The sequence below is a fragment of the Schistocerca gregaria genome, chromosome X (assembly GCF_023897955.1).
Source record: "Schistocerca gregaria isolate iqSchGreg1 chromosome X, iqSchGreg1.2, whole genome shotgun sequence".
In the NCBI taxonomy this organism is placed as follows: Eukaryota; Metazoa; Arthropoda; class Insecta; order Orthoptera; family Acrididae; genus Schistocerca; species Schistocerca gregaria.
The window spans coordinates 129967762-129983257 of NC_064931.1; the positions used below are offsets into that span (position 1 = coordinate 129967762).

At 38.3% G+C, this 15496-nt stretch overlaps 1 protein-coding gene across 1 annotated transcript in view; it reads left to right on the forward strand.

The window, feature by feature from the left end:
- Positions 1-15496, forward strand: part of LOC126297767 (Down syndrome cell adhesion molecule-like protein Dscam2) — a 1507668-nt gene that overhangs the window by 1361922 nt on the left and 130250 nt on the right. Inside the window, exons 13-14 of the mRNA XM_049988942.1 lie at positions 2153-2329; positions 12585-12732. Of these exons, the coding sequence (XP_049844899.1) occupies positions 2153-2329; positions 12585-12732 (325 nt within the window). The remainder of the gene's footprint in view (positions 1-2152; positions 2330-12584; positions 12733-15496) is intronic.

Below are 15496 nucleotides of genomic sequence, written 5' to 3' on the forward strand. Positions count from 1 at the left end.
GCACGTCCAGCACGAACGCTGGTCCAACTGAGGCGCCAGGTGGAAATGGCATGACAAGCCGTTCAACAGGACTACATCCAGCATCTCTACGATCGTCTCCATGGGAGAATAGCAGCCTGCATTGCTGCGAAAGGTGGATATACACTGTACTAGTGCCGACATTGTGCATGCTCTGTTGCCTGTGTCTATGTGCCTGTAGTTCTGTCAGTGTGATCATGTGATGCATCTGACCCCAGGAATGTGTCAATAAAGTTTCCCCTTCCTGGGACAATGAATTCACGGTGTTCTTATTTCAATTTCCAGGAGTGTAATTTCTGTTTGAACCCTATTTTGAAATTCAGTTCATATTATTGTACCCATAAAAACTATTTCAGTACATGTGTTATAACTTTTTTTTGAGCTGTCACTCAAAAGATCCTCTTAGTCTCTTCATGGTTATACTTTTGAAAGAAGAATGGAACACGTCAACTATATTAGAATCAGTAGCTGTGTCTACTTATAACAAATCTATTGAGGTTTAAATTAACTTGGCAGGGTATTTATTTGCAGTACATGGACAATTGTTTTTTCTATATTTCATAATTTTTTTTGTTTTACATCTTAATTTGACAGTTTCAGCTAACCAATTATTTGATTACAGCCCTCTTTTTCTAAAACAAAGTTCCAGTGCTACGCATTATGAACACTTCTCCGATAACAGTTTACACTGATTGTTTTCATTGTCTTGGGGCAAAACTAATTTGAATGTGTCAGTAACATATTAATAAGGAGTTAATAGTTCTTATGTGGAATGTCTACCACCTAAATATTTTGTCACTACTGTTGATAGAGACTGTACTCGAAAATTTTCATTGAATTAGCTGTTGTGTGTCTAGAATGTGATAATGTTCCTTATCTAGCTGTCAGTCTCTTGTCTTTATGTTTGACTGTAATCCTAAAAAATCAATTTGTAATGCTTCTTTGGTTATACCAAAACAATTTATGAGAACCCAAAACAGTTTCAATTTATAGCATAGTGTTTAGTAACACAACATTCCTGTACTGTCTCACTGGATTAGAAAATGAAAACTTATAATTATAAAGGAACTGAAAATTCCCAATGTTGAGGAGGGGGGCCCATATTGTTGGAACAACATTCATTCACCCAATATCTGCATTTCCTGTACTTCAGTCTAGTCTTGTCTTGTTTTGAAAGCATGTGTGTAGCTCATTCAACTGTCTGCATTATATGGAAAATGTTGAACACATGTAGTCAAATGTAAGTTAATCTCATTTTGGCACTTAATTCCAGTTTCAATTTCTGGTGTTCCACACACATATTACTCACAATGTTCTGCATTAACAATGTGAATAACTTTTGTGACAAGTTTGTCATGAAATATACCTGAATTATGAAACTAATTGACACTAAGCATATTTATATAGTTTGTTTACATCTGTGTGGTCCTCAAAAATTAGTGGTTTATTATAGTTAATGTGCCCTTAATTATTACACCTTTGAAATAAATTAATATTTTCTGTGACTGATATCTGAAAGGCATTAACTTTCTTCTCTCTTTTGGCGGTTGTATGTAAAAGGAAAGTTTTATCTGCAGAGTTTTTTTAAAACATACATCTATATGACTAGCCAGTTACTTAATATTTCAGTTCTGTAGGCAGAGTTTTTTTAGACATGCATTTATTTGACTAACCAGTTACTTAATATGTCATCTATGTACAAATGCGATTATTTGTTCTGGATGTAATGTATATCAAATAAGGAGCCAATTCAGTTTAAATGTTGGGTGTTATGCACAATTTAATTAATTATTCTGAAAATAGTGCAATAACTATGGGTGAATTGAATTGCAGTAATGCTTATCAGAATGTTCATGCTTTGTTCCAATAGCTTTGTATTCTCTATAGTTTTAACCAGACTAAATGTTAATTTACTTGAATTAACACAAAGAAACTAGTTTCTGTTAAAATCACAGCTGAATTCAGTGGAATAAAAAGCATGAGTTATCACATATTAGCTCATCTTAAGTTCTTATGTCAATATCCATTCAGAGATTGTAGTATAAAATTTTTAAAAAAATATTTGTGGTTATTAGTATATAATCCAGTTTCTTATAAGTTAAATAACTTCAATAACTATAGTGCTTTGATCCAGGAAGACAGCCAACTGAGTATCAAGATCTTTCTGCACGAAATCATGGAGTTCAGATTTTTTCAAATGGATCCCTCTTGATACAGCATGCACTACCAGAACATGCAGGACAGTATATGTGTGAAGCAACGAATGGCATTGGAGCTGGACTTAGTGCTGTTGTGGTGCTTACTGTTCATAGTGAGTATGAGACTGCTCAACAATCAGAGCTCATATATCTTTGTCTCTGTTTATCATTACTGGTAATTCTGGAAACTATAAACCAAAAACATAAATTTTTATATGTGTTTTACCACTCACAAAATAGGTGTGACTAGCATACAAGGGCTTTTAAATGATAATAAACTGCTTAGCTGTCAAGTCTAGTCTTTTTTCAATTGAAGTCAACTACTGCATGCTTTACAATTGTGTGACCTAAGGAAACATAACTTAAGGATGTAAAACTTAACAAAAAGGAAGAACCAAATACTTTTTTCATATATTGGAGCTAATGAAAAATAAAATAGAGGAACCAGATAGAAAGAACCATAGCTGCAGTATGAGCAAATAAAATACAAAATTATATAATGACAAATATGGGAAGCTCAAAAATTATTTATCAAAGTATATATAACTGTATTCTACATCTCCTGAAGCTATATCCCACTAAAATTCAACATGGAAAGACATTTGTTTTCTCGCAGATTGATTTTAGTGTCCCTCTCTTTAAGTTCACCTTATGTGAACGTGTAAAATCACACAAACTATAATGAAACAAATCATTTTCAAAACCACAGCTGAATTCAGTGGAATAAAAAGCATGAGTTATCACATATTAGCTCATCTTACGTTCTTATGTCAATATCCATATCAATATCCAAAAGACAGTCCTAGGGGTAAAGCATGGTGCATTACAGTGGTCTGGGTCATACGACTCAGGCTGCAACAAATCCAGGAAACTCCATGGCTGGTGTCCAAGCAAACATTCTGCCAGACTACACCTGTTGACTGGCGTTGCCCAGTACATAGCCAGAAAGCTCATCAATAGGAACAGGTAGACACAGACTTCGTCATTTGGGTCTTGAATGTGCTCGTGAAGCTCTCCACCTCCGAGCTTGGAAGTTAGGTGCAATGGGGCAGTAGTCAGATGCTGGATACCATTGCAAATGTAAAAGTCTTTAAACTCCTTTGACACAAATTTCTGACCGTTATCAGACACGAGGCTTCTGGGGGATCCCTTGATGGCAAAAATTACTGACGATGTGTGAATAGTGGCAGTAAACAAAATGGAGCACAGCAATGTATGGGAAATTTGATAAGGGTTTGACTACCAACAATGACAGGCTGCCTGAAACTGGACCTGCGAAACTGACGTGCACCCTCCTCAAGGAAGTTCTGGGACTGGCCAAGGAGAAAACTGTAGCAACAGCACAGCCTGGTTCTGTGCACAGGCCCTGCAAGCCCTCACCAGGTATCCGATGTTGCAACTGATCCTCAGCCAGTAGACATGACATAGCACCAATGTCTACATACCACAGTGTGATCCATGCAGCAGCTAAAGTATGTTAGGATGCAGTGCCACCAGACAGCTTAGCTCCTCCATGGCAAGCAACAGGACCTCTTGAACAATGTTGAGTCGAACATGGAGGGGAAAAAACGTATGCTACACTGGATGCACACCCAAAGAGACATGCTTCATCCAGCCCTCCTGGACAGCTGCAACAATTTTCCAAGAAAGTTGGTCAGTGACAATGGCAGTCATGACCTCTGGTGTTATCAGTGGAAAATCCAACCAGTTTTGCTGCAAGGTATCATCTGGCATAAACATGAGAACATCCTGCTGATCAAACTCCAGATCAAGCCCCATTGGCAGGTGTGGTAGCGCAATAGCATTTGTGTGTTGAGCAGTGAAGCAGCGACAAATATAGCAGTAATTTCTGAGAAAGAGGGCCCACCTCTGCAACTGGTGGTCTGTCCTATTCAGTAGTTTGTAGCGAGGAGTGAATAAGAAAGTCAGCAGCTTGTGGTTGGTGATGAGGAGGAACCTTGCTCCATGGAAGAAAACATGAAACTTTTTAATTCCGAGAACAATAGCCAGCATTTCCTCTTCAACTTGTGAATAATTATGCTGTGCGGCGGAAAATGTCTTTGATCCATGCCATCCAAGTACTGATTGCACAGAACTGCACCAATGCCATAGTGGAACATGTAACAGGTCAGGGTTATAGGATTACCTGGCATAAAAGAAGCCACACAGGGAGTAGAACACAAACACTACTTGAGGGACTGAAAACCTGTTGACAATACACAGACCAGACAGCCTTAATGCTCTTTGGAAGAACTTGGTTAAGAAGATTTCAGATGTCTGCAGTCTGGGGAATAAACTTGGCATAATACAAAATCTTACCCAAAAAAAACTGGTGCTCCTTCAGCTTCTTAGGCACCAGCAGCTTGACGATGGCTTTGATGTGTTCGTTCATGGGGATGAAGACATCTTTGCTGAGCACATGTGCCCAGAAATGCACCTTTGGGGAAAAAAACTGCCCTTATGCAGCATGCAATGAAGGCTATTCTCGAGACAGCATTGGAAAACCATCTGTTGGTTTTGTAAATGATCCTCTCATGTAGTGCCCATGAGCCAGATGTCATCAGTCATCAAGATAGCTTAAGCAACAGGAAATGTCCTGAATCAGCTGCTCCAAATACCTAGATAAATTTCCAGTGCAAATTACAGTCCAAAAGGCAAGTTATTAACCTGATAAGATAGGCATCGCACAAGTCAGTGCATGAAAAATACTTGCCCCTTCCCCCCACTGCCACCAACTTTGCCAACAACTCCTCTGACCACAGAACGGGACATGAATCTGTGGCAGACTGTGCATTGACCATCTGTTTAAAATTGTCATAAAAGCGCAAAGTGCCATGTAGCTTCTGAATCACCACCAGAGAGGTGGTCCACTGACTTGACAAAATAGGAGAAATGATGCCCTGATACTGCCAGTACTGCAACTCAACCTTTACCCTGTCACATATGGAGAAGGGAGTGAGATGGTACTGCTAAGAGAAACATGTGTGTCGAAATGTTCTTCCCGGCCAAAGGTATTCTCAAACAATAGTTTGTATGACTTCACTAAGGAGTCCAAACCTTGAAAAGAAACTGATTGAGATACTAAATGCACTTCATCAACTATCTGGAAACCAAAAATAGAAAAACCATCTAAACCAAAAATATTTTTTGCCAGCTGTGAATTGACTACTAAAAATGTTAATTAACATTTGACATTCGTATAATGTGTGGAGATGGAGAATTGCCCCAAAAAGGAATACACTGTTTACTGTAAGACACAACTTGATGTGGTGACCATTGCAACATGGGGCAGCCCAAGAGCTAAATTAGGTAGGCTCACAGTTACTGTCTTGTGTGTTTGAAAGTTGACCAGTTACCCATTCACTATGAACGTCAGTAAAATAGGCTAGGCCAACACATGCAGGGCACTGCAGACAGCTCGAGAGTCCTGTGAAAACACAGGGGTGTCAGATGACTAATCAGAAGTCTGTCAACTGCCAGAAACAGTTGCTAAATGACCCTCCTGATGTCATACTCCACACGTGGCCACCATAGATGGACAATCTCATCAAACATCCAGCAAATGGCAGTCAGGCTGGGACTGCTGGCTCGGCCAGTGAGCAGAAGTGTTGCCAAGCACCCAAAAAAAAACTACGGACAGGAATAACAGTGCTGAAATTGATGTAAACAACCAAGCTCATTGTGGGTGAAGATGGGCAGTGCTGTGATGCTGCTGCACCAAAATCATCAGCTGTCAACACATGGCAACTTGACAGGAGGTGAGGCCATCTGGGGAACCCCTCAAGGCCTTGGGGACTGTTTACCATGTGCACCTCATTGTGCCACCTGCCATTTGTCAGAAAGGACATCCCTTCTCATTGCCACCAGCTAATGCACTTCCACAGCCTGGACATCAGATAAAGAAAGGTCAGATAAGGTCAATGCTCTAGCCTGGATCTTCGGATTAGGTGCTAATCAGACAATTGTGTTTGGAATTAGTGAGTCACCATATAAGGTAGCACTTCTGGGACACTCAAAATGACATTTACAGAAGTGACCATGCAAATTGGCAATGCAGGCAGCACATGGCCGCCCAGGGCAATTGTGGTGCTGGTTAAAATGCAACTGAGCTGCTATGACATAATTTTGATGACTAAAATGCTACATAAGGTACCAACAAACTTCATCACAGGAAAGTTTCTCATGCTCATTGGAGGCTTCAAATTTTGGAGAACTTTGTATCAGCCCACACTGCTGGACTCCAACAAGGCAGCTTTATCAACTGTATTGACAATATGCCTTACCTGGCAGTGCAGCAACAACCAGTGCAGGTGATTTTCCCATCTTGCTGTTAGCTCATCAAAATTCACAAATGGCCTCAGAAGGCAGTTGGGGGGTGGGGGGCAGGTTTTGGGGGGGGGGGGGGAGGGGGGTAGAAAGTTACACATTGTGCACCTAGCCCACAACATGTGTGGAATGGGTGTGAAGCAATTCTGCATTCTGGTTTATCAGTATCTGCATCTGCTCCTCCTCCTCCTCCTCCTCCTACTGCTGCTGCTCCTTCTGCAGGTGCAACTGTTCCTGCCAATGTTGCAGATAGGCCAACTCCATGGTGGCCCAAAGTTAATGCTATGAAAAGGGAGAAAAATAGGGTCATCAGACATGTAAGACTATCTTTCATTGCAGCTTTAGTGTCCTCCCAGGCTTGACAGTGCCACTGTTGACACAAGCTACTAACTGGGCGATGGTGGCTTGACAACAGCCAGGGAGCTGAAGACCATAAGAGAAAATAAAAACTCACCATGCAAGTCAAGCTACAGGAAGCAAAAAAGTCTGAAACTGCATATAGACAATCACAGGAATAAATATAACACACAGATGGTCGACAACTGGGCACACAATAACAATGCAGAGCACAAAGTGCAAACCAAGCTCCATGGTGGTTGAACTCAGCGTTAGAACTGAACTCGCCTGGCTTAGTGCCACCAGCAGGTAAAAATGCCTCTGTCAGTGGGTCAGCCCATCTACCAAGCCAGCTCTCATCGTCATCCGCTTCGCACACACACATCATCTGCTTCGCACTTCGCGCGCGCGCACACACACATACACACACATACACACACACACACACACACACACACACACACACACACACACACACAATATAACTTGAATGTAATCCCATTCACAATAGAAATGTAGTATAGCAGAAATGGCAGAACTTTTGTGGAGGCCCACTTTTGCCTTCATTTGAGTTCACCTTCCAGCTCATCGTGTACACATTCTACAATGTCACAATAGAACCACATAGAAATTTAATGCCTGAGGCACTTAAAAAATCTACAGAATGACAATACTTTAACTATATCTATGTTTTAAAGAATCTGCGCTATACAGCTACTTATACATTTTTTACTAGAATATTGGGGAAATCAATTCATTATTAATATAACTGAGTTTAATTCATGAAGATAGAGATAGGTTCTACTCACCAGACAGTATTGGGTATACATTAATACCATAGTTATTTTGTTGCAACTTTGTTACATTACATTACATGAGTCACATTCCATTTGTGCAATAGAGTTAAATGACATTACAGTATTGTATTACAGTGCTAATTATAAGTATACATTAATGTAAAACAGTAAATTTAAGAGTGTCTGTGAAGGTACTCTTCAATGGGATTGATAGAGTTGACCAGTTTATGGTTCTTTAACTAAGTTTTGAACTCCACTACGTTACAGTACATGATGTTTAATGTGTTCTGGTAGATTCTTTAATACATTTTCACACATTTTTCGAGCTCATTTGTTTACTAATGTTAACCCCTGTAATGTCTTTATAGAGGTTGTTTTTTGGTTCTAGAGTTATGTTATAATCATACTTCTCTCTCTCTCTCCTCTCTCCCTCCCTCCCTCCCTCTCTCTCTCTCTCTCTCTCTCTCTCTCTCTCTCTCTCTCTCTCTCTCTCTCTCTCTCTCTCTCTCTCGCTCTCTCTCAAAATGTATGTACTGTGAAGTAGTTGTCAGATACCCAGTTTTTTGAAGAGATCTCTGTAGATGGTCCTGAATTAATAGCAGATATAATTCTTATAAAATGCTTTTGTATTCTAAAAATACTATCCCTGTAACTTGAATTTCCCCAGAAAATGATCCTGTAATTTGTTACTGAATGGACATTTGCAGAACAAACTAGTTTCTTTGTCTTTAAATCACCTATAACAGTAACCATTCATACTGCAAACAAAGCTAAACCAAGATGTTTCATTAATTTGAGGCAGTTGGTTTTCAATTTGATGTTATGATCTTAACACTTTGTACTGCTTATATTTTATTGTTTGAGAAACATTTTTATAGGTTTTGAAGTTCTGTGAGAAGCTCTGAACAGTGTGTACTGAGTCTTGTCAAAATTCAGTGATAATCTATTTGCCTTAAACCATCCATTGATGTGTTTGAATATTTCATTAGCTGCCTTTTCAGTATGGGGACTGAATTGTCTTTTATTCCTACAGTCAGTGCAGTGCTTGATTTGTAAAAATATAGATTCTGGTACTATGGGCTTCCAGGGAGTGTTTTGAAATTTATACTTCTTAAAATGTTATTTGAATGCTTTCCTGAGCATTTTAAAAGTGTTAATACAGCATTTGTTTTACATCACTTCAACCACAGTCAAAGTTCTGTTGTATCATATCTCAAAATCTGCACACCAAAAATTACATAAGACCCTAAATTAAACCTTTTGCTGCACTATGTCAGATTGCTTTACATTCTGAGTGCCTATCATTATGTGATTCAGATAATATAAGGGGACTGAACCTGCTGTGCCTATTTAAACTTTTACTAAGTTGAGCAGAACAACATTGCATTATTTGACTATTGATTTCAAACATTTATATTTAAAAGTGTTTAGGGAATTGAAAACTTATTAGATGTAGTTGAATTTTGTCAAACTTCTTTGGGAGGCTTTTCTTAGGAACTTCAGGCTATCTGCTAATGAAGCTTTCTTGGTTAACATAATCAAAAGCCTTAACTAAGTCACAAAATATTCCCTGTTCCAAATCACATAGCATCTTATGGTATTTCCTATCTCCTTGTTGTCAAATCATGTGATTAAGTTTCCAGTAGGGAAAGGAACCGGAAATCCATAAGTGGTTATCAGTAAGGAGAAAAGTGTACCAAACTGAACAGTGTTCCAGAATATCTGAAGAAAACAGCTTTTATATATATATATATATATATATATATATATATATATATATATATATATATATATATATATATATATATATGGTACAGTACAGCTGAAGCTTCATGTTTTAAATACAGTTATCATATATTATTCAGATGCTTCTGGAGCATCATTCATCTCTGTACCATTAAACAATAAATATGAAACTTCGTTGATGCAATTTGGTATTGCTTTCAATGAAGTATTGTTTGTGTTATGTTGTCACTTGTCATTCAGTAACATGCCAATTGTCAGACTGAACTGTGTAATAATTTTGTTCACATAACTTTTTTTAAAGGAGTCATGTTATGTGTGTTTCATTTAGATGGACCAAATAGAATATTCTGTCACCATAAAATACTTTGTTTTTTGACATCTTAGTGTTAATGGAGCTCATCTAAAATTAATAAAGGTTTATAGTGAGTCTGCTTCTTCATTTTCCAATGGGCTGCCAAACTCAAAAGTGTTAATATGTCTCTTGAAGATGACTGACTCTATGGCTGTCACAAAACCATAACTGCAGATTAAACCATTGAGTTCCTCCTAAATACGAGTCCGTAGTATCGCACTGCTTAGTAACTGATTGAAGTAGTTCATTATTGCTAAAGGATTTTAGGGTGTCTGACTGCCCTATGGAGGATCCAGGTTCAATTCCTGGTACTGCCAGGGATTCTTTTCTTGGTGAGAGGACTGGTATGGGGCACACTCAGCCTCATAAGGCTGACTGAGGAGCCAGTCAATCGATTATTAGTGATTTCAAGGTCAATAAACCCAACAACACCTGGGAGATTTGAATACGTGTCCATTCTCTTAACCACTGTGCCACCTCACTCAGTGACAATCTGAAGGTTATTGTTGCTAACAGTCATAAAATTACAATTTCAGAGAGTATTAAAGACAAAATGAAAGGGTAAGTAAAGTACAGTATCAGTATAGGAAAGAAATAAGGTAGAAAAAGAAAATGTAAGTAAGGTGAGGGTAAGGGAAGTGGAAGAGGCAACTGAGGATGTGAATTGTAGAGTTCTGGGCTAGAGGAATAACAGAAACACAGAAAGTGTTAGTGCCATATATTCCACATCGACAGTTCAGCAAATCTATTTCTTGGGGGAAATATTCAAATCACTTAAGTATTGGAACAAGTGTTTGAAGTAGTCAGTGATGTTGTGTACAGCATGTTCTGGTCAAGTTTGACAGTTGCCAGAGTTTGGTGATGACCATTCATTCATGTATACAGAACTAGCTACAGTGGGCTTGGGGAAGATGTTGAGGTTCTGGAAATCTAATTGTACTGAAATAATAAAAACAGTAAAACAACAGAACATACACTGTTCATTTAAGAAATGTTGTACACACCACACCTTTGGTTAACAAATTTGTGGAACTGTGTTCTACATCTACATACATACTCTGCATGCAACCATATGATGAATGGTAGAGGGTACTGTGTATCATTACTATATCATCCATTCCAGTTCCACTCAGAAATGGAGTGAGGAAAAAATGACCCCAGATTTTGCTTACCTCACCGTCATGGTCCTTATGAAAAATGTACATTGGCAGCAGTGGAATCATTCTGAAGTCATCTCCAGTTGCCTGTTCTGTTAACTTTCTCAACAGTTTTTCAGAAAAAGAAGGTTTCCTTCCCTAAAGGGATTCCCATTTGAGTTCACAAAGCATCTCTGTAACACTCATGTGTTGTTCAAATCTACTGGTAATATATCTAACAGCATACTTCCAAATTTCTTCAGTGTCTTCCTTTAATCTGGGCTGGTGAGGATCCCAAACATATGAGCAGTGCTAAAGAATGGATTGCTCACGTGTTCTGTATTCAGACTCCTCTTTAGATGAGCTACACTTTCCTATAATCTCCCAACAAACCAATGTTGACAATTCACCTTCCCTACTATCATCTTTACATGCCCTTCCATTTCATACTTCTTTGCAACATTATGCCTAGACATTTAATTGATGTGGCTGTTAAGCATCACACCATGAATACTGTATTTGAACACTGCAGTATTGTTTTTTCATCTCACCTACATTAACTTATATTTTTCAATATTTATAGCAAGCTATCATTCATCACCCCAAATAGAAGTTCTGTCCAAATCATCCTGTGTCCTACTACAGTCACTCTGTGATGATACTGTCAACAATTGATTGTGCCCCTCAGTGCTGTAGAAAATATAACATTTTAGCATTTCTTCTTTCGGTTCAATTGTAAATGATTTTTATATTTATTTGACTGTTATACTGGTAATTATGTTAGTTTGTTTGATGCACAAGCACATACTAAAAGTAATGCCTCCAAATATTTTATATGAAAACTCTTAAATTTTTTTAACATAAAACACACATTATTAACATTCTATATCTTTATTCTTCATGTCCACACATTTGCAGCCCTCTGCAGCTAGAGGGCTCTGAATTGTAGCATGTAACTTGGCGGTGTGTAACGTATCTACATCAGTGCATGAGAAACTGTGTGCTGTAATTGAGTTTCGGATACCAAGTCCACTCTTGGAGCACCGTCACCTTCTGCTTGTTAATGCCAGAACAAACACGAGCTCTGTGAAATCTGCAATAATCTGACTCCTTGGGTTCACTGTCATATATTGTCCTCCATACAGTCCCTACTTGTCCCAACCAAATATTCATCTGTTTCAAAACTCAAAGAAGACCTTGGTGGACTTTTCTTTTTCAGTGATGAAGTGGTACAAGCAGAGGTGAGGTTGTGGCTCCACTAACAAAGTCAAACATTCAGAAATGTGTTCATCACTAGGGTGCCTATGATGAGAAATAAACATGTAGATATGAAGAATAAAGATGTAGATTGTGAATAATGTTTGTTTCATTTAAAAAGCTTTAAGAGGTTTCACATAAGAAATTCAGAGGCATTACATTTCAGCACACTCTTGCAGGCTCTTGCTTTGACCTTCTCTATGAAAATCACTCCTACTTTTAGTCTAAGGAAGTTCAAAGTATATGTGTGATAAATTTAATATTGTAGCAAACAAATTCATCAGTTCATAGACTGTCTATATTTTTGTACTCATTGTTTATGTGCTTCAGTTTATTTCTGAGTTTTCAGATGAGAATAAATGACATTAGACTTAATTAGATTTTGCCGTGAAAGGTAATTTCTTTTTACTCTATGCAGTTCCACCTCAATTCGAAGTAAGATCTGCTCAAGCAAGTATACGAAAAGGTGCCTCCCAGATACTGCAATGTGAAGCCAGAGGTGACACCCCTATGACTATTGAGTGGCTACGAGAAGGAATTAGGCTGCCAGCTCATTTAAATCCAAGGTGAAAAATTAGTAGTTATAATATAACACTGAACTAGATTCAGGAGATAACTATAAGCTCTTATTGTAATGAAATGTGCATATACAGGGGTTAGACAAAAATATGGAGTCCAGGTGAAAAACCCGGTAAGTCACAATTCAAATTTTTTTCAGGGGACAAAATTTAAAGTTTCAAGGCTCATAAAATTTTAGGTTTGCAAGTTATATTCTTTATTTTTGTTTTAGGTCACAACATGTGTACCAGAGGAACATTACTGCTGAAATTATACATATCTGTTTAAAGTTTAACTATAAAATGCATTTTTATCATGAATAAAGCTCATACAGAGGAAAAATATGAGAAGTCCATAACATATTCCATGTAGCTACAAGATTACAAGGACTTTACACTTATTTAAATTCTCATTATAACAAATTATCTAATGTAATCTACAAACAATACATTGTGAAATATTCTGTTCTTTTTCAATGGTTGGGACTAATACCACAAATGATCAAAATACACCTGCACTTCACTATGGCAAAATCTTTTCAAGTCCTGTACTTCTCAGTAGGTATTTTAAGATCGCCTGTAAAGTAATCAGAACACTTAAATTCAAATAGTTATATGCCTAATACTAAAAAACTTACTTTAATGAATAAAAAAACTTCAAGACATACTGTTGTAAAGGAAATACTGTGCCTTCATATCAAGCAGACAGGAGATTGAATTCACCTTCTCTCACGTTGTTAACTCACCTTTTATTTTCTGTAAGAAATAACAAAGCTTGCTCAAATGCTCCATTGTAGCTGCTTCTAAACTGAAGCAATGCTGCATTATGTGGTGTGACTTCCAGTTTCTTTATTGGCTGGATTGGACAGGGAGTTTCTTCATGTACTTTGAGATATCCAAATGTGCTGTCCATCCTTTGATTATTTCTGACTCCTTCTCAACATCAATGACAACAAATGGTGAAGGGTGTTCGTAAACCTCTGAACAATAATAGAAATAAGCCTCTCACATAACAAGACAAAAGAATCATATAGAAGGTACAACACAAGTGATACACAAAACAACTGATATGAGCAGTAAGAACTAAAGAACATAGTGAGAATGAGTCGGCACTGCTTAACTCATATGTAGGCACAAGCCACCAGTAGATAGCAAGAAAGAAATCGTGCTGTGTGCACACTTCCTACAGGCGGACTCTAGGGCCAGCCCGCACTGATACAGTTAGCGGTTGCTTTAAGGCCACACGCATGGTGACACTACACTTGGCACACTCACACTCAAGCGCATTAGTAGCAGGATACAGCACTAAGTATGTTACTATGCAAAATTTATCCTGCAAGCTGCCAATGTTATTTACTCACAACAAATTTTGCTGCAATGATGTACCACATGTATGGTCTGGTGATTTTGGATGTCACCTTGCAATAGGGTCTGGGTACAGTTCTCACATACAGAAATGTCAAGAGTTTTGAGGAGCCAATTGCCCCTGGATCAACGACCTTAATACCGGCTTAGCAGAACTATTCATATATATGTACATATATTTCAACTCATCACAGGGTATATATTGCTCATAAATGCGTTCTGTCCTTTTTCAAACTACTTCAAAAAAATAGCTCAGAGGCTACAACATTTGAGCTTATTTGTAAATTCATATCAATATGACATCTACTATAAGCTCATAGGAACTTGCTAACCAAGATGGGCTGTCACATTTACCAATTTTGTCAGGTGGATAAGTACCTGCAAGACACTATAGACAGTTTTTCAATAAATACACAGTCTGTGACACCTGCACCAGCAGCCTGCTATTGCAGGTCATCATCAAACATGACCAGAAGGATTGGTCAGGAAGAGCACCAAAACATACTCTGTTATGGACATTTTTAAGACAACAGAACCAGCTCTCAGAAGTGGGCGGAGTCATTCTCTTCAGCAACAGTTGTGATCAACTCAGTGTAGTCATTCCCAAAGACCTGACACCCCAGGTTCTCATGTTGCTGCACAGAAGTCACACGGGAATTACCTCAATCAAAAACCTTGCCTGACAACATGTGGACTGACAAGGCATAACAGCAGAAAGCAAACTGCTAGTCCACAGCTGCACCATGTGCACAGAACATCAACCAGTACCATGAGCCATATTCTCACTATGATCAGCCCTATAGAACTGTGGGAATGCCTTGATCCAGATTTCACTAACTTTTCTGAGATCCATGTGGTTGGTGAGGGTTGATTAATCATCCAGTTTTACCTATACACCTATCTTATTAATGTGCATTCTACCATCACTGAGGACTTTACAGAAGAAATGGCATTCAGCACGTCATGTTTCCACCTTTCAAATGAAAAAAAAAAAAAAAATTCGCCATGACAGAGTGAAAGATCCAGACATTCAAGCAGGAGATGATCAAGGCAATGTATGAGTCATCTATTGAGTTAGCCTTAATGTTGCAAATTATTTGAAGAAGAAGTAAAGTACGTAGGGCATATGGTGAATGCATTCAGCATTGTGCCTACAGAGTAGCATCTTGCCATATTTTACACCCTTCCCCAGTCTATTAACTTCATGAAACTTTGTGTGTACCAGTCCAGTGAATACAAGAAGTATTCCACAGGCATTAATGCAAGATGCTGCTCCATCTTCTGCATCTGGAATTAAAGCAATTCCACTCTGTTTCCACTACCTGTTTTACTGTGGCACTCTGGTTGGAATATGAGTTTTTGGAAAGACCATTCCTTCAATGTTTGCACTCCAGAAGCCTCCCGCAGC